The sequence below is a fragment of the Glandiceps talaboti genome, chromosome 21 (genome assembly GCF_964340395.1).
Source record: "Glandiceps talaboti chromosome 21, keGlaTala1.1, whole genome shotgun sequence".
NCBI lineage: Eukaryota > Metazoa > Hemichordata > Enteropneusta > Spengelidae > Glandiceps > Glandiceps talaboti.
Window position 1 is genome coordinate 9,853,481 of NC_135569.1, and position 21,765 is coordinate 9,875,245.

General features: G+C 36.7%; 1 protein-coding gene across 1 annotated transcript; it reads left to right on the forward strand.

The window, feature by feature from the left end:
• Positions 1 to 18,234: 18,234 nt before the first annotated feature.
• LOC144451187 (D(2) dopamine receptor A-like) lies at positions 18,235 to 19,437 on the forward strand. Its single transcript, XM_078141986.1, has one exon. It carries the CDS (start codon positions 18,235 to 18,237, stop codon positions 19,435 to 19,437), a length of 1,203 nt encoding a protein of 400 aa, XP_077998112.1.
• The last annotated feature ends 2,328 nt before the right edge of the window (positions 19,438 to 21,765 follow it).

Genomic DNA, 21,765 nt, shown 5'->3' on the forward strand with positions numbered 1-21,765 from the left:
ACTATTAAGATACAAATACAAGGGGGAGAATGATGCTCTATATCACTTGATGACTATTAAGATACAAATACAAGGGGGAGAATGATGCTCCATATCACTTGATGACTATTAAGATATAAATACAAGGGGGAGAATGATGCTCTATATCACTTGATGACTATTAAAATATAAATACAAGGGGGAGAATGATGCTCCATATCACTTGACGACTATTAAGATATAAATACAAGGGGGAGAATGATGCTCTATATCACTTGATGACTATTAAGATATAAATACAAGGGGGAGAATGATGCTCCATATCACTCGAGAATGATGCTCTATATCACTTGATGACTATTAAGATACAAATACAAGGGGGAGAATGATGCTCTATATCACTTGATGACTATTAAAATATAAATACAAGGGGGAGAATGATGCTCTATATCACTTGATGACTATTAAAATATAAATACAAGGGGGAGAATGATGCTCTATATCACTTGATGACTATTAAAATATAAATACAAGGGGGAGAATGATGCTCCATATCACTCGACGACTATTAAAATATTTTACGCTTTTGGAAAAATCCTAACAATTGTAGCAATGTATTTGTAATGCCCAATATTGTGATTCGCAGTCATTTATGAATGTGTCAAAGAAGACCCGCCACCGTGAGGAAAATAGAGGCTAAAATAACCATAAAAAGTCTACAACATGTGTCTAAAATAACCTCCTGAATTCCTAAAAATTATGTGATCTGAAAAGGAGTTCATGGTTCTTTTCGAATGCCACCATGATACATTGGAAAATGATTTTTTTCAAAGGAGGAGGCTATACTTTCGACTATCATGACTTCCACTTCTGGTCCAAAAGTTACTTCTGGACAGCACTCCTAGTGGCACGACTATACAATCTTTTGTCTATCTAATAATCAGACTATAGCATTTAAGCTAATTACATTTTGTGTTATCCACTGCATCCTAGCTGAACAATATTTCGACTTGAGTGATAACGGGGATAACGTATATGAAAATATTGTATGTTAAAATTGAAATTAAGTTTAACATGTGAATGAGTGAAAATTAGTACAAAATCAAAATCTGAATTTCGATCACAATTCATAATGAATAATTTAGGATATATTTTTTAATGGATAACCTGCTTACTGCACTTTAAGATGCAGCGTTATCTGGTCGCACCTCCTAGCCCTTGTATTCTCGCGTTTGTCGTGATTACATTCCAAAAGTGCAGTAAACAGGGCCTGGCTAGAATGTGGACACATGTGAAAGTATTTTAGGTCTGTGAGTACATGGACTTATGCTTGCTTTGTCCTGAAAAAAACATTTTGCAAGTTCATAAAAAAAGTTGGCCATAGTGGTATGTCTTGATCTTCGAATGAATATAAGTATTATGTAAATGATTCTAAATAACTGATGAATGTATTATGTTGTCATATTATAGGGCATGGGGATCAACAGTATATAAACAGTTCTCTGTTTGTCAAGATGGCATTGTGTTGATACTGGAACACAGCAAACAAATGGCAATCTGATGGATGTGAGGTGAGCACAGTATAGTTCATATTTACATAGTACTTAACTACTTCTCTGGAAGTTTTACAGACGACAAAATGTAGTATGGTTATTAAGAATGGCTGTAATAGTATTTCCATTTTTATAATCATAATATTTATGATATCATAATGATACTTGTATCACAAAATAAAAAGTGAACGCTGTTGTTCTACGTCAAAACAACGCGTGTCTATGTCACAACAACGCGTGTCTACGTCACAACAACGCCCGTCTACGTCATTCATTCTGGGGTGTTCGAAAACAAGACACTCAAAGTCGCCAATCCTCTTCCTAATTTGTCTAAAATAAAGTTTACACGTGTTATTCCCAAAGGTGCAACTTTTTCTTTATTCAGCCCAAAACTATGAACTAAGGGCCCGGTTTAATTTTGTCACTTCTCGTCTCCGACGGAGAGTGAAAATACCCCTTAGGTCACACATACTTTCCTTGGGTGAACCTTAGACTACTGTAGAAAATTGCCAGTGGTGGTGTTAGGCTGAACGAAGAATATTATAATGGAATAATATCTCAATATAACCATAATGTTATGATTAAAGCGGTATTGAGCATTGCCAATAGGGAACTGGCAAACCCGCCATGTTGAATGTTGCATCATGGGAAATATGATAATAGATACTAATCAAATAGTATTGTAAACAATATTGTTACATTGTTTTTAAGCACAAATAACCAATGCATAGTCACCCCGATCATTGTGTGAGTTTTATTTTATCGATAGCTCCAGAATAGATATTACGATAACCACAGATAATCCCGTAGTCCTTTGCGTCTGAGCATGCTCAGTCCGGATTGCAAGTTTCCTATAGATCATATTACGTTTGACGACTTGTCTTTATTCTTGAAACTAAAAGTATCTGTCTGTTTTGATAAATTGGGTGTTTAACACGACAGACAAATCAGTTATCTGCCAATGTGACCATCTGACATCGTTCACAGCAAGAGGTTGAAGGTCGTGCTTACTGAATGTTAACGTTCTGTCGTCTGCTGCGTTTTATCGGTATGGTGATGAAATTGGGGTGTACCAAATTATTGCAGAAACTGTTGTCGCCTTTGTTTCTTGCTTGTCTTTATTAGTCGTGTCTTTCAATAAATGAAACGAAACAAAGAGTTAGACATAGACACATTTTGCTAAGATGAACCGTTTGACGAAATCAATTATATTATATTATCTTGATCTAGACACGACGCGTTTTGATGTTTTCATGAAAATAATAATAAACTCCCACGTTGCTGAGGTTTATGAAACAAACCACTGCTCTAGGCTCGATGGATAGGTTGTATTACTCATGGCCAGTGCTATGTCTCGCTCACAAGATGACTGTGATTTAGGAGGGGGATCCTGGAATAATGCCTCAAACAGTCGGGGACGAGCCCACAGTGGTATGTTACTGGCCCTGGGTGACTCTTGGATATCCTGTGGACTGCCTGGGAAAGCCTTGACAGTTCCATTGCGACGTGATATATATATATATATATCTTCTTTATTACCTACTTATTAAATTTGACATTTGTAGACAAAATAAAATAATACATGTTTTGAGGTAGGTAAAAGGAGACCAGAAAAATAGCTACTTGCTAATCAAGTCTGTTTCCTTAGACACTGTAAATCAAATTTATAAATAAATACATGACAAAGTATAAAGAGGGCAGTGAAAAAACCCCCTAAATATCTATGAAAATATATAGATTGTACATCAACATGAGTTGCAGTATATTCACATCAGGTGAATAAAATCTTTTAGTGAGTTACGAAAAACATTCCTTGATGATCTGGACCTAACATCAAGAGGTAAGTTGTTCCAGTGTATAGCGCCTGTGTATGACATTGCAAATTGACCTATTTCAGTGGTGCAACATATCCCTGTGACGTAGCCCAAACCCTAAAAGATTTATATTCTAATATATATTGTTATCTGTTATTCAGAATTCATGATAACCACTTGTTGTAGATAACCAGCTTCTGAATGATTGCATGGGTTTTAGTACAAACAAGGAATACACCATATCCTGTGGTTAACCAATTACATGGAAGACACTATTGAAACCAATCATTGTGTAATAATCTTCATTGTGTTTATCTTAACTTTGGAAGCAATCATTGTGTGCAATCTTGATTGTGTTTATCTTAAAGTGTTTTTCCCCCCAAAGCGAGTCAAAACTATTAAATGAACTAACAGGATCACTGAGCCAGATCACAAGAGATAGACATCATAAAGATAACACACAAACATCATTTACACTGTGTGGACTCTGTGTTTAGTTAATGATAAACAGTAACAGCATGCACACTACTACACAAGGTATAATCAGCCGAAGTTAAAACAAAATCCATTGTCAGCAGCCGGTGAAAGTCGGTATCATTACCTATATACAGAGTCCGCACAGTGTAAGTGATGTTTGTATGTTTTATTTATGGTGTCTATCATAACATGAAACCTTGTGATCAGGCTCACTGATCTTGATAGTTCATTTAATAGCTTAGACTCACTTTTGGGAAAGGCACTGTAACATTAAACTCAGTGGCCAGTCTCACTGACCTTGACATATCGTCTATATATAACTGCATGCTCATCCTGTAAGAATTGTAACGGTTTAAACAGCTCTACACTTGATAAATGTGAAGGTGATACCTCCCACGAACTTTAGTAAGCGTAGCTAGGAGACAGAAATTTGAAATCAAAAACATAAAAAATTTGTATTGTAATATATTATGGTTTACTATATTCAATAAATTGACTTAATATCTTGCACTATATTAGATGCTCGGTTCGGCGTGTTAGCAGCATTTACCTTCTACGAATTCGAAGTATTGCACGTTCGCTGCTTATGTTACCGATGACACAACACAATTTTCTGATATTCACAAAGGTTTGATGTGCCGCGAGGTCAGAAGGAGCTCTCAGTTGTCACGAAGTAATACTTATAACACATGTTTGCATTTCGCGAATAGCATTCTGAGATGACAATAGTAACGGTTACTAAATGATCACCGATGTCAAATGACTAAATACAGGCAACTGTAAGAACATTGTTTAGCTACTTTTCATATTTGTCACCAACAACACTCTTTGGGTTGTTCATTTATGGTGTTGTTGATTTTATCATCCAATCATTTGAGTATTGTATAATTTATGTTTATGAGAACTTAACGTTGGCATAAAGATTGGATTCACTTTGGAGAAGAGAAGTGAGCTAGCTGAACGAAAGGCAAGGAGCGTCCATCTGCTCCCTGGCTCAGTACTTCTAAAATGATCCAAGTTAACCATGAACATTATATGATGTCTGCTAGCTAATTCCCTACAGTCCTAGTGATCACGTGAACAAGCCTAGGATTCAAATAGAGGGAGGAGGGGGAGGAAACAATAGTAAAATCTTTATTTGAAATGTAGAGAAAATATAAGAAATTCGGAAAATCGCGAGAACAAAATTGATTTATTATTTTTCCTTTACCTTATAGTTACATGATCTGCCAGGTCTGAGAGTAACACTTTCGTGACGTCAATCGTGAACTATACTTGTATGGAACTTGAATAAACTTCTTGAATCTATCACATCTCTTTATGCCTGTTTGTAGTGTGTGCTACAAATAGACAGGTAGCCGCCAATCAGTAACCCTATGACTTTTGTACCTGTTTTTATATAAGCTACATTGACCTATCCTATTGTGCATTCTTTCCTATGGGAGATGTGTTCATTTGATACGTCTATCCTACAAGATTATGAGGAAGTATTCAGTAGATTTAGTCTCTTGGCATGCTTAATTGTCTTTAGGCAGTGGGGCAAGGAACAGTCACACAGTCAACTATATACCTCAGGATATGGATTCTCAGGGTCCAAACCTAAAGGTCACCAACTTAGGAATTGGTTTACTAATGCAATAAAGATCATAATCTAATCGTGACGACCGTGTTCCGATTTTACACTACGCTATCTTCACATTTTACATTATAAGTAATGTTTGAGGATAAGGTAGTGTAAAATCGGAACACGGTCGTCACGATTAGACTATTGTTACGAGTCACACATCGTAAATACTTGTGCCAAGTAAAAATTATCTTGCTATGACAAGGAGACACATGTAAGGTCACATTGATTAATGAGACAGAGTGGTAATACGTGTGAAAAGTTCTAAAATTCGCACTCATCAAGAACACGCCTGAAATATAAAATAAGCGTGATTAGACAGGAAATGATATATATATATATATATATATATATATATATATATATATATATATATATATATATATATATATATATATATATATATATATATATACATGCATACATACATGATAGATATATAGATAGATATATATATATATATATATACACATGTATGTGTGTGGGGGTGTATGAATGTGTGTTTGTTTGTTTGTTTGTTTGTTTGTTTGTTTGTTTGTTTGTTTGTTTGTTTGTTTGTTTGTTTGTTTGTGTGTGTTTGTGTGTGCATATCAAACATATAACATATGTAGAGTATTTATTGTGTAGGTGTAATTTTTTCTGTTTCAGTAATATTGTCATCAAATCACCTAATCAGGTGATAAATGCTTTCATGGATATTTGTAACATAAACAAATAACCCACACATTTTATAGTGCCATAGATCCGATTTCTGATACTTGATGGTGCTGTCTTGAAGTTATTGAAGTGCTGTCTTGAAGTTGGCTAAAAAACCTCTAGAGCTTCTAAAGGGGAGACCCTAGGATTCTCCCCCCACAAGAGGTGGACATATCCTAGTCTAAAGCTCTTCGCCCTATCTCTTACTGTCAAGATGCTATTAAACTTTTCTTTTAATATTTCAACCCTATGTAGTTGCTTTTTACATGTTGGCTTTGTCTTGTAAAGCTTGGAAATTATTGCCTGAAAGGGTCTGAATAGCATACAAATTGGCTTTAAGAGTAAATAATCTCCAAAGTTTCTAGGGGGAGAACCCCTAGGACCCCCTCCCATGATGAGTGTAAATACTTCCACTTTAAGTGTCAGAAAACCTCCAGAGCTTCTAGGGGGAGACCCCTTGGGACCCCATGAGTGGTTTACATGTTCTCATCTCAAACCTTTCCCCTACCTTTTGCAGTAAAGATGCCATTAAATTCCCTTTTAATATATTTACCCTGTGTAGTCGCTAATACTTTTACTAATTAGATAGTGTATGTATGCTTTTCAAATTACTGCTATTATCATAGCTTTGCAGGCCACATATGAATACATGTCTATTGTAGACAAATAGCATTATTACAATGCAATGGAAATTTATGTACAATGGCGAAGATTTTTTCATTTTATATAATAAAAAACGTTATTTTCATAAACGAAAAAAAAATGTCAATTGAATTCCATGCTTCAGAGAGACTTAAAACACAATAAATTTATGAAATGCACCAGTTCAACCTTCAAATATATTATGTTAATTATATGTCAGTATTCCTACTTCAATCCTGCCTAGCTCGTACTATTTTTAGGCGTTTACTAAATGTCTTACACAGACATCTTTATTTTATCAGTTTCATAAACGAAGTAATGAAGTTATTAGAGCCATGGTGTATAACCAGAGCTGTTTTTATTGTTATTGTTTTGATGATGTTGTGATTTTGTTCTAATGGTGATTTTTTTTTTTGGGGGGGGGGTATAGTACTTTTTTTGCTGTCCCTAATATCCGTCAAAAACTCTATTCAACGTATCACTTGTCCTCCATCTTAATATGTTAATCTAATTTCCGTTTTAATAACATGGTCATTAATTTGAACTACGCTGTCGCTCGTATCTAGTGAATTGAAATGGCAATATACTTCTATCTTGTATAGGAAATTAAATGTCTTATCCGGTAGAAATTGTTTATGTCCTAGTTACGTTGTGGGTATTCACACGCTTCTTAACAAGATGCAATGCAGATCTGAATGTTAACCTTTCTGTGTATTATTTTCAATGAAATCAGAATTTCTTCTATGCAAATGCAATAGGGAACTTGCAAACCCGCCATGTTGAATGTTGCATCATGGGAAATGTGATAATAAATACTAATCAATTAGCATCGTAAACAATATTGTTATATTGTTTGATCGATTCATAGTTACCCTGACAATTGTGGGAGGTTTGTTTTATCAGTAGCTCCAGATTAGGTATTACAATAACCACAGATAATTCCATAGTCCTTTGCGTCTGAGCATGCTCATGCTCAGTCTGGATTGCACGAACGTTTTTTTTTCAAAAGATTTTCCTTGCAGGAGGCATTTTGTAACTGCGTCCAGATGGGCCTGGGAGCTTATGAAATGAGTTGCGTAAGGGATGCATATGATCCTTGACATTTTCTGAGATTTCCTGTTAACTGCCGTATGATTGATAGTGACAATGTCAATGTAGTTTGACGACAGTCAATGATCTTCTCTGCTGTGTTTACAATTCAACAAAATGTACTCCTGTTTAACAGTGAAGTTATCATACAAACTGGTGGTAGAGCATTCCACAAGCGTTGTGAATAAATAGTAAACTGTCTAGTCTGTGTGTCTCTTCATGTGCAGGGTAATTAGGATTCAATTCATATTCATCGTTTACAGAAAATACCCATGTTTTCCTCTAAATGTCAGTGATTGTAACAATGCACTTATCCAATCTTATTTTATTACTCCGGGAACAGGTATTATATCTACGATTTAAACGTTTATGGTATTAAAACATAATTCCTTTTCTTTAGGACCATTATTATCTCTTCATGTGTGTTTCAAAATCCCCTGCTGGAGATATTCTAATATGATAGCTACTTAAATCGAAATAATGAATAGTCATTTTTCACTGCAAGGCTGAGTATACATAATGGCCATTGCCAGTGGATACTGAAGTTTCTCATGGGAGTCAAATGGGAATTATGATCAGTCAATCATGACGTGTAATACGGTGTATAACCAATTGTGGGTATGCAAAACGGTTTATCAAGTCACGTGTGATGTACGAGACTTGTATTGGTTTTAAAAAACGACATAACTGTCTGCGTCCGCTTCCAAATCGATAGTATAATTCCTACCGCATCCGGTAACTCAATAATATACTTTGATATGATGATCTGCTGTATAGTTTGTCTGTCATATAAATGTTTCATTGCTACTGATATTTACCTCAATCGACTCATCTAAGAAATGCCAAACGGATCAGCTCTGTGACTCTCTGCTGCGTTTTCGCATTATACAGTTCTGGCCGTGCTGTATACATAGAACCAGGTACGTTCTATTGTAGTTTTCTTATCCAGTAGACGAGTGCATCGAGATATGCCCTTAGTTTATACACTTTACTTAAGGTATTCCTCATTTGCATATTTGTGTCTTCCGAGTAGTTAATACGATATATATGCATGGCGTGCATTTATAAATATTCTTCGCTGTACTTCTTTACCGTACTTGTAACTCGAGATTTGCCTTGCGCATACTCTCCTTGCATGCATTTTTTCTTTCGATCGTTTCATTCATATTATTCATACAATACAATATTTTGTTTCAAGTAGTAGACCTTTCTTTGCATTGAACTTGGCTTGCATGACATATATTATAATGCATATACATGTAATGATGGAAGCGTGAATACCTAATCGTCAACTTTTAAAGGGGAACACCACTCCATGAAATTCGACAAAAGCCACCAGCTAACGCCTTCAAAAAGACATATCTGTTCTCCAGAGCATTCTAACTGTACAGCGCCTCTGAACTCTACATCGTATAAATTCACTGATTGATTGATTGATTGATTGATTGATTGATTGATTGATTGATTGATTGATTGGTTGATTGATTGGTTGATTGATTGATTGATTGATTGATTGATTGATTGTCATAAACTATGGGTTCTGGAGAGCCATTTCATGACGTTACATCTTTACAATTACTTGCGATTTCGAAGAAGCATCAAGCTGATCTTGTGCATTTATAGAATATCTTTACAATGAGCTATTGCATCATATGAGTCAACAGAAGTAATATTTTCAAGTTGCACACTGAATATTCGTGAGTCCTGAGTGCCTATACCCTACAGTGTAAAACATCTCTCATGAATATTTATTATGCATCTTGAATATATTAATTGTACTGACTCCCATGATGCAATGTCCCATAGCTAAGATACCGTATAAAGTCACGAGATCAACTTGATAATTTTTTTTCTAAAATTGCAAGTAATAGGGAACTTGCAAACCCGCCATGTTGAATGTTGCATCATGGGAAATGTGATAATAGATACTAATGAATTGGTATTGTAAACAATACTGAAACATTGTTTGCAACCACGAATGATCAGTTCGTAGTTACCATGACCATTGCGGAAGGTTTTTTTTTATCGGAAGCACCAGATTAGTTCCTTGCGTCTGAGCATGCTCAGTCTGGATTGTAAGTTCCCTATTGTAGGTGATGTAAAATCTTGAAATGACTCTCCAGAACCCATAGTTTATGACAGTGACTTCATTTTCTGGAGTGATATTCCCCTTTAAAGTTGACAATTCGGTATTTATGCTTCCATCATTACATCCACAATTCATTTCAACATTTGACTGACACTCTGGCTGATCTTAAAACAGTTCCTATCATGTACGTTACCACGGTTACAGATGCAGTTTTCGACACATTGTAATTGACATCCTTGAATTCTATGATCGAAAAGCAGTTGAACAAAGCGAAGAACATTATATAACTCAACTGGCAACTAGCGGTGAAAGATCCTTCAAGTCGGTATGTTTGAGATTTATATATATTTTTAGGGTGCCTTCAGTAATTACAAGGTGGAGGACCGGGGGAAATCAGGCCCAGGCTGTTGGATAAAATGTGACTCTCTCCCAATCCCGTCATGCTAAAAAGTGTGACCCTCCTCCAATTTCCTTTCTCTAAAATATGACCCTCCTCTTTTTTCAAAAACATCGCTTAAATGCTGTCAGACATGGAACAGGACACTTATCCCTGAATCGATGGTTTAAAGGAATTAATCCCACCGCTGCCACCACGTTGAAGTTTTAAAGGTACATGTATTGGTTATTTCCCCAAACTACTACCACCATAGTATATATGTGTGAAGGCATTGCATTAATCATTAGCTGTGTTTGGATCTCATTGCCTGAGTTGCAGGCCAGAACGTTAACTCCAAAAACACTAGATGGGTACACTCCCAACATTGTCAGGACTGCGGTCAACATTACCCCTATTACCCCTCATACCTTACCCAACTGTTCCCGTTTTACTCCTGTGAGATCCACTTCTCTCCTCACAACTGACAATTAATTCACTATATGCAATATGGTTGTCAGCAGCGACTTGATGTTATGGTTTGATATTATGATGCCTAACCCTAACCCTCAGCCATAATTTAAGCTAGCCAAAATTGGGCTGTACATTACCATGGTTACGAGGATACTATAATAAAAGTGAAATATATCTTGAGCACCTCATAGCCATAGCTAATGACAACGCAACGTACAGTGTCCACAATCAAATACTGTTATTTGTTTGATGGGCTATATTGTATAGAGTTTGCATATAATGTACAGTGTGAGCTTAGAGCCATAATTTTAGGCAATTTGGACTCTTTATTACCATGGTAACAAGGATGCTATAATAAAAGTGAAACATGTTTTGAGCACATCGTATCCATAGCTATTGACAATGCAAAGAACAACATTATGTCAAAAGTTAAAATAATACCAATTTTCGAGTCACCAAGTGTGCACCTACTGGAAATATTCCATTGAGTTTACATACAGTGTATGCATAGAACCAAACTGTAAGGCAAACTTGGGCTGTTCAATACCATGGTTACAAGATAAGGCTAAACATAAGACCCATTCAAGGGAACACAGTGCCCGATGGATCCTTATATTGCAGCAGTGGGAAGTATAAATGGTGGCAGCGATGGGATGACAAAATCACAAAATAATGCTTAAGTTAGACAATACAGTTAGTCAAAGTAAAATGTCACCCTCCCCCAATACCATTTTCTAAACTATGGCCCACCCCCGAGATCCGATTTGTAAAAAGTGACTCACAATTTCCCTCTTGTAATTACTGAAGGCGCCCTAAGATCTCAAGGTTGCCTTCTGTCGACTCCGGATTTGTCATTTCGCGTTTCTCCTTGAAGCCAAGTATTATATCTTGAAAGGATATCGACTGACAAAGGTCTAACATTTGCATATTAAGTAAAATTGTCAATGCCCACAGCGACAATCGGACAACTAAAATCAAGATAATAAGGTTGCAAACATGCCTTCCTTCCTTCATTTCTAATATCATATTATATATCAGGAGATTGTATTTGTCACTTCCAACTACAAACCAATTAATTCACAATGGTTTTTCTAATAAATATTATATGTGCACGACAAAACCTCTGATTAAACATTAATAATGTGTTCCTTTATTTAAGCTCCAAATAGTGTAATAAAAGTGGACAGTCTGAATGAAGCTCAACTCGATACATAAAATTCAATTAAATAGCGTAAATATCCAAAAAGATGTAATAATAATCAATAATCAAATAATAATATTTATTTATTTATTTATTTAATAATAATCTTTATTTATACTGGATAGTTCTTTAAGCATATAAACATTGTCTCCTCCCAAGAAGTCCATTGAGGGCCATCCCTCATGGGTTCAGCGTTAATACAGGAGGAAACTGAAGTAGCCGGGGAAAACCTTTGTGTTGATCGGTAGAGTCAAAGTGAACACCATTCTTCTTACTTACTTAAAGCGTGGTAAAATTTAATCAAACCCTGAATGGGTGATTCGAACCCCGACCGCAGTGGTAAAAGGCAGGTGGTAAAAGATCAAAGACTCAGTGTCTTAAATGGTCAAATTGCAAGTGTGAAACTGAAAAACTGAAAGATAATATACATATATACATATATGGTCGTCTGATGATGATCGCAACAAGCGTGTAACTCTGAGTAACGATTCATTACATCCTAATTCTTTTGAAATAAGTCTACACACACACACACACACACACACACACACACACACACACACACACACACACATTATATACACATACTATTATATATATAATACCAAATATATATGTATATATACAATACCAAATACCTAAATACAGATGAAACTCTTCCAAATAATGTATAAATTGAATTAAATCAAATTGAGGAAAGAAAATTATATATATAACAATTATACACTTAATCCAAGGGATTATGAGGTGCTAAACCAATCATCTGATGGCTTAAACAGTTTGTCAAGGACTGTTTTCTCGTATAATGTTGGCAGGCAAATTGCGTAACAAGATGGTCAGAGTAATCTACTTATCATATATATATATATATATATATATATATATATATATATATATATATATATATATATATATATATATATATATATATATATATATATATATAATTTACATATAGCTTAATGAATTATACCGTTTGCAAGTAATATTACCAGAGTCAGTTTAAACCGATGTCAACGTATCACTGTTTAAATGTCGGGTTCTACGTGGTCAAACCACTCAAAGGAGCACAGATGTGAAAAATCAAGACAGTAAGACGAAATGCAGATATTTGTTCTCGGAAATAATTGATAATAAAGCAACATGTTATATTGATTTATAGATTTGTTATACCTCTAGTCAGTTATTTGTACGTAACATTGGAACTAGACATATGCATCGAATTAATAATGAACTACGTACAGTACTTGAGAACATCGGATGTGCAGAAGAGGAATACAGCTGGAATTGTAATTGCGGTCATTTGAATGAGCAGACATGTTTGGTTTGCTAAGCAACCGAAAGACATGAAATAATCTTACATAGATAAGTAATATTTTCTAATTAGCTTAGGTAATACGTCACAACGGCTATGAGCTAGTCATTTAGATATTGTTCTCACTGGTAATGGTTGCCAAAGTATGTACGAAAAGTGTCCTAGGTGTGCCTAATTGATATGCTTTGCAGCCTTTGGGTGACAACCCACACTAGTTTTTACATTGGTGATAGAGAAGCCACAACATAACTAAGTCTGAAATGTGGTCAAATAAATGTGAGAAATCTTTTCTTCAAATGTGTCATGTATTCAGACATCTGTATTGCTTCCCAGTATAGAGTATACCCTGAGGTGTATGACTGTATGAAGATTATGGATTCGTAGATTGTAATATAGTCTTGCTAAAGTCTCTGGCCTTTTTCGTTCTTTATATTTGAAGAAAATTAACATACATGTAGGTGGGATCTTTTGTGTGAAATAGTGACCCGTGTGAGTGATTTCAAATTGTCGGGTAGGACTAGAGTGTGAAAGATATATAAAAAGTTGATGACGTTTTTACTTTACACAATTTAAAATGAACAACAAATCCAAAATTGTGAGAAAAAGATACCCAAGGGACTGGTGCTGTTCTACTTGTAATGCAGAAATGAAGGAGATACCTGACATGTATCTCGAGTTGAACTGGGTATTACCGAATGTTTTCGCAAGATTTGTGACTTAATTAAATTAAATGTGTATCAGATTTATTTGAGAGTCATTTTATTTTGATTTTACCTTTCCATGGTCAGTAATGCCTATAAAAGTAATTGTTTGGTTCCGGTTACCCGACCCCACCTAGTTTTTCACTGTCGACCCTAAAAGAAATTTCGCATTCGAGAAAAAAAAAATAAAATCGTGAAGTCTGGCAAGAAATAATGGATGCGAAAACTGACATCAACTTAAAAAGACAATATAAAACTGTTCTCCCAATCTGTAATGGCTGTACATCTGATGAGAACAAACCAATAACACAGAGACCATATGGAAAACAACGGAAAACATAACCACCTGAACTAGATACGCAGTCATATGAAAAAAATCTATAAAAAATGTTTTTAAAATCTTCCTACCCCACGGGCTACCTATTCTAAAATTGAGCGTAATCGGAACCACACAATATTTTCTGTTAGGCCTAAGTAAAGTCATGTATCTAATTGACTACCGCTTTCTACATTCATTGTTGTGAGTAAAACCTCGTCCTATCCATTACATTGGCAATCTAGCTTTTGGCTTACTAAGGAGGTAAGGTATACTAGTCTTCTTTGTGGTAGATTGCTTTAGAGGGATATATAGCCGCTTCCTTTCCGAAAATTGTACTAAATCATAGCCCACTTGATTTTAGTGTACCGATTCTTTCTTGATATAATCGCTCAGAAACCAATAAGAAACTTTGTATGCTACACTTTGAGATGGCACTAGAGTGAAGGGATATATTTTCTTGTGACATTTTGTCTGGGTGTAAATGAACTGACCATGCGCAGACATCAAATGCAGACCTCAAAACAATAACACACGTGTGTCTGCGTTTAACCAACAAGGAATTGCTATCTTTAAAGAGTAGAATTTGTATGATTTTTTAAAAATTAGTTTCTGTTTTGTATTAAACCATGAGATCTTTGATCAATTCAAACAGAACTAGTGAATACCAACAGGAAATTGGTTGTGATATTCAATACCATTTTGTAGAGGAGAATTACGTCATACGAAAAACAGCACTGTTATATAGTAACAATTTGCAACTGGGGTCCAGACGATCACCATGGAAACATGTACGTATGAGTTACCAAGGTGAGGCTTAACCTTGCAACGGATTAATAGACAACTACTACTAGGGTTTCATCCACTGTTTATACGTCCGAGTGGATATTGAACGTTCACTTTCTGTCGCATTTAGTCGCATTGTGTTCTGATTGACACGTGCAGTGATTTTCGAAAGCAATCCCATTAGAGCCTCAATTGACAAAACATTCAGTAGTGACTGAGTACGGTGGGCCATTGTGATACGAAATAAAAATCCTTTCGTAGCCACACACAATACTGACAGACAGACAGACAGACAGACAGACAGACAGACAGACAGACAGACAGACAGACAGACAGACAGACAGACAGACAGACAGACAGACAGACAGACAGACAGACAGACAGGCAGGCAGGCAGGCAGGCAGGCAGGCAGGCAGGCAGGCAGGCAGACCAGACCAGACCCGACAGACAGGCAGGCAGGCAGGCAGACAGACAGACAGACAGACAGACAGACAGACAGACAGACAGACAGACAGACATATGTTTGTATTAACTTGATGGCATTTCATTTTCCAACTAAACTATGGTCAGTATCTAAAATAAATCTGATTAGTAGTAAACTGTTACAATATTTTATGAGCTGTACACATGGAAAACAGACTGTTGCCTTTAACATATTGCATCATCAGACATTTTAGTCACTGTAATAGCATATTTCAAAAAGTGGCATTATGACAAAATGAAAAAGAAAATATATGGCTCCTTCCTTGAGGACGTTTTCTTTCCGGTTGTCTAATATTCTAGCGAGCAGTGCCGTTGTTAAGGTTCTAATGTCGATGTAATTAATGATGTCCGTTGGCCCCGTGTATGTACAACTCAGTCCTGTATCTGTTTCAACATTTCTGTTGACTCGGTAATACTAATAAGGCGTAAAAAAAATTACGTGGTTCCGATTACATTCAATTTTAAAATAGGTGGAGTAGTAGATTTTTTTTTAATTTATTTTTTTCATGTGTGAATGTCTGGTTCAGTTTTTCCACTGTTTTCCAAATAGTCTTTTTTTCTTCCTATCAGATGTACAGCCATTACAGATTGGAAGAATGGTTTTATATTGTCTTTTTAAGTTGATGTTTCCTCACCCACTGTTTCTTGCGAGACTTCCCGATTTTCGCGATTTTATTATCATTTTTCTCGAATACGTAAAAAAAAGGGGGGTTAGGGTCGGCGTGAAAAACTAGGTGGGGTCGAGTAACCGGAACCATGTACCAAACAACTTTTTTTATTTGGCCTAAGTATCGCACCAAGTTGTGTTTGCGCATGCGTATGTTGGCAGTACTAGTAAGGGTGAAGATAGTCGGCTAGCCCTCGGATGTTCTTCCGATAAAATACGACACACAGCCGAACAACGCTATCGAGGATGGAACATCCGAGGTCTAGCGAATGTCATCAGGATATAAATAACTGCCAATCAGAGAACCGTATTAGCGACAAGCACAAACAGAGGACAATAGCTAAATTTTCATGCATATTCATCTTAAGGAGGGGCTTGTAAAAATAACCACCAATGCGTTAACTAAAATGTGTGAATGACAACGTCTACACACTCATCAAACACAATTACCATAAACTGATAAGACATAGTAAGACATAAATGTGTTTGTCAACACCTGCATGCAGAGATTGAATATATTAAAGTATATATATGCATATATGGCCCAACCCACCGCTTATCGTAATCTCAATGGAATGTCCGGTCTGAAAATGACATTCGCTAGACTGTTCGGGCAGCTGCAGGCCCTCACATGCGAACTTCGTTCGCTTATAGTTATAGCATCGAAAGAAAGCCCGAACGTCTAGCAGCAAGACTAGGGTGAAGACTGTTCGTTTGTTTTGACATTTCTTTTAATATTCCAATAGATGGAGTGCATACATTGTTATTGGTGAAACATTTTCAGTCATTTAAGGTGCATGGATAAAATGGGTACTTGAATGTTTTTGTTTTGACTGGACTGGTACAGTGTGAATGAGAACGTCTGGTTGATCTAATTCTATGTTTGTTGGGAGGTCAATTTGTCCACCCAGTGCTTTATGTGCAATACAGTTAGTCTAGAAAAAAATTCACCTGTTTTCTAAGGGTTCCCAGTGTAGCTCCCTTTACATTGTGGGCACATTGACTGTTTTACAGTAGCGTTGCAGATCAAAGCTATCAGCTCATCTCAGCTGAACAATTCCGATGTCGAATTTATTTGTAGCTTCTAGCTGACTATATGAGAGACACATACAACAACCGTATTCGAATCATTCAACAATTTTAAAAGCAGTTTGAAAACTTACCTTACGTTTTATAACTAGTCATTTGACATATTTTATCCTTTTTTTCCTAGTATGTTTCTAATATTGGGACATTTTTAACACTTTTAACATTTTTTTTCAAATAGTGTATTGTTGTTGTCTTTATGATTGTTTTTGTTTTTCAAATCAGTTGTAGAGCGCATTGTATGTAATGTGAATTTATAAGAATTAAGATAATGATTATTACGAATATAGTGCGGACCATAGATGTCTATGGGCGGACCAATGTAAAGTAAGACTTCATTTTAATGTCTTTAGGAGCTGGTATGAATACGTACAAACCCTTGAGAGTTTTATTAGCTCTTAATTTTACAGATTCAATGTAACCAATCATTTGTCTGACCGGTTATTATTTAATGATATGGTTATACAGTTGTTTACATTAACGGCCGAGGCTGCCGTTATTAAAGGGACACGAGCTGAATTTTTTTTCCTATTTCGGTACTCTTAATAGACTACTGACTGAAGCGTACTTAACCATCGCTACTGAACTCAAACCTGGGGTTAAGATAAATGACCCGAAGACGTAACTTCCCTAATATGCAACGAACAGTTCTAACAACTTCATAGGACACTTAAGTTTGTTATGTATTAGAAGATATGCATCGATACTAACTTTATACTAGAAATAGTTGAATTGAAACTTAGTTGGATCCACTTAATAAGCAATACATTGTGCACGCATAGTAGCCAACAGTCCATCACCTGACCATGGTGTCATGTAAGATTTTGCCGCCTAAAAAATGTTCATTTTTTTGTTTGCTTGCAGAAAACATGCTCGCCCTAGCTATCTTGTATGTAGCGGTGTGCTTTAGTGGAATTCCTGGGAACTTACTTGTTTTGGCTGTTTATACAAAAAAACGACGTCGACGGACATCGCACATGTTCATAATAGGTTTGGCACTCATCGACTTTTTCGTATGTCTGGTGATCATGCCCTATGGAATATTTGCTGAGTTGTATCCAGAAATCCTTGTTCAAGCACTTTGTAAATTGTTTTCCTGGCTATGGCATGGTAGTGTTGCTGGTTCAATGATTATCACAGTAGCTATTGCCGTTGATAGATATATTTCGGTATGCAAACCACACTTTCTCATGAATCCCACATACGCTCGCTTGATCGTTCTGTCTGCGATCGCGGTATCTTTGATATTTTGTATTCCGGCAATCTTCTTTTTTGGAGTTATTAACACGAAGACCGATTTATATGACGACACACAAAATGCCACGTTAACCATTGTAACTGCCGAATGTACAGCCGTGGATGTAAAAAGATACGCTTCTTTTCATATCTTTTCAAACATTACGTCCGTATGCTTACTTATATTGAGTGTCATTCTATATATAAGTGTTTATATAACCCTTCGTAAACGTTCACAAGCTCGGAAAATCAATGGAATTGGGGTTCTGCACTCGGAAAGTGGCCAAAGGGGACGTCTGGCAAGTGTAAATCTAGCGGAAAATGTAAGGCGAGTAAGGAAAACTGCTTGGCCTAAAACTGAACCCAATATCGAAATCGTTGCAACAACAGTGACTACACAAAGTCAACTACGATGTAACAATGAGGATATTATTGAAAACCTAGACAATATTCAACCTTCAACTTCAACTTCAAGTCCGAGACAACCAGGGCTGATAACCAATGAGTTGATTACAACGTGTAATGAACAAAATACAACACAGTCTAGTATCCCAAAGAAACGTAACTTCTTACAGGAAGCTGGAAATAAAACTGCTAAAATGTTACTTTTAGTCACGATTACATACATAGTTACATGGATACCGTATTGGATATTTGTATTCATACCTTTAGAGTTCTGGCAAACTGTCACTCCATGGGTTAAGGAGTTCTGTATGTTTTGGAAATATTTCTACGTCATAAATAACGCTATCAATCCCATCATTTACAGTTTTGTTAACAGACAATTTCGTCAAGATTCATTTGTTTTCTTTCATCAACTGTGTCAAAGGAATTAGCGAAACAAGAGTCATTTGATTTCTCGATAAATTTCATATATGATATTATAACAACAGTTTGTTTAATTCAACGACACATTCTGGCCAGACAATATTCGTAATTATAACACGTTCTCGTACCACAACCAATGGTTCTTATTAATTACTTACGAGTAATGGCTTTGTCAAACTATCCGTTTGCTGGCTCACCGCTACGTGGTTTGACAAAACCCGTCAACCTGAACAGGCGAAACATTACTCATAAGTAATAAGAACGCTTGGTCGTGATATACGAACGTACTATTACAATGTTTTACCAACCTGGTGAAGTATCCTCGCATTGTTTCGATGCATTGCATATACCAACTGGATCACACGAAGACATCTTTCTTCTTAACTGTGTGTTTTGATCTGACAGGACTGCCCTATCACTCATGCTTTAATATCGTTCACAGAAATTCGTACAAATTTAAATGTTACCACTATCAATTCATATCATAATTCTGATCAATTCCGTTGGTTATGTCAAAGTTCAGTTTCCTTTCCTTTTTTTTTGAATTTCCGTTTTATTGTGACTTTGGGTGAACGTTTAGTGTCATAACTTTCATTTCTAGAACAATGAATACAATGTAAATTTTACTGTCGTTAGAGTGGTTTCGTTTCCAAAATGAAACTTGTCAATGCGTGCCTTTCATATTTCCGGTGACTAAAGCTACTGTATGTTACAGAAGAATTAATAACGTAAGCTGATGGGCAAACGCCATTTTCGGTAACTTAGAAAATGAGCATATTTACACTTGAAATTTTAGCGCCTCAACCCGGTCCCCCCCCCCCCCGTAATATATGTAAATGTATATATTTAACCCATACAGACTTTAAGTAATGGGATCCTATTACTCAGTATGAACTTTCTGCTTATATTTCCGAGTGCACAAACGTGTAATGTAATGTAATGTATTGCAGCGCAGCATATATAGTGAAGTGCAGTGCAGTGCAGTGCAGTGCAGTGTAGTGTAGTGTAGTGTAGTGCAGTGCAGTGCAGTGCAGTGTAGTGTAGTGTAGCGTAGCGCAGTGCAGTGCAGTGCGTGCAGCATAGCGTAGCGTAACCTAGTGTAGTGTAGTGTAGTGTAGTGTAGTGTAGTGTAGTGTAGCGCAGTGCAGTGCAGTGCAGTGCAGTGCATGCAGCATAGCGTAGCATATCCAAGTATAGTGTAATGTAGTGTAGTTTAGTGTAGTGTAGCGTAGCGTAGTGTAGCGTATTGTAGTGTGGTGTAGTGTAGTGTAGTGTAGTGTGGTGTGGCGTGGTGTGTCGTAGTGTAGTGTAGTGTAGTGTAGTGTAGTGTAGTGTAGTGTAGTGTAGTGTAGTGTAGTGTACCGCAGTGCAGTGCAGTGCATGCAGCATAGCCAAGTGTAGTGTAGTGTAGTGTAGTGTAGCGTAGTGTAGGGTGGCGTAGTGTAGTGTAGTGTAGTGTAGTGTAGTGTAGTGTAGTGTAGCATAGTGTAGCGTGGCATAGTGTAGTGTAGTGTAGTGTAGTGTAGTGTAGTGTAGTGTAGTGTAGCGTGGCGTAGCGTGGTGTAGTGCAGTGCAGTGCAGTGCAGTGCATGCAGCATAGCGTAGCATATCCAAGTATAGTGTAATGTAGTGTAGTTTAGTGTAGTGTAGCGTAGCGTAGTGTAGCGTATTGTAGTGTGGTGTGGTGTAGTGTAGTGTAGTGTGGCGTGGTGTGTCGTAGTGTAGTGTAGTGTAGTGTAGTGTAGTGTAGTGTAGTGTAGTGTAGTGTAGTGTAGTGTAGTGTAGTGTAGTGTACCGCAGTGCAGTGCAGTGCATGCAGCATAGCCAAGTGTAGTGTAGTGTAGTGTAGTGTAGCGTAGTGTAGGGTGGCGTAGTGTAGTGTAGTGTAGTGTAGTGTAGCATAGTGTAGCGTGGCATAGTGTAGTGTAGTGTAGTGTAGTGTAGTGTAGTGTAGTGTAGTGTAGTGTAGCGTGGCGTAGCGTGGTGTAGTGTAGTGTAGTGTAGTGTAGTGAAGTTTAGTACGTGTAGCATAGAGTAGTGTAAAGTAGACATTGACTGTACACTATTTAGTCATCGAAAAATTTTTGATTGAACACATGGGATTTAATATCAGCATATATTTCAGCGAGTGCCTTATTGGAGACTTTGAATTTGAATTTGAGTGTGAGACAGAGAGAGAGAGAGAGAGAGAGAGAGAGAGAGAGAGAGAGAGAGAGAGAGAGAGAGAGAGAGAGAGAGAGAGAGAGAGAGAGAGAGAGAGAGAGAGAGAGAGAGAGAGAGAGAGAGAGAGAGAGAGAGAGAGAGAGGGGGGGAGAGAGACAGAGACAGAGACAGAG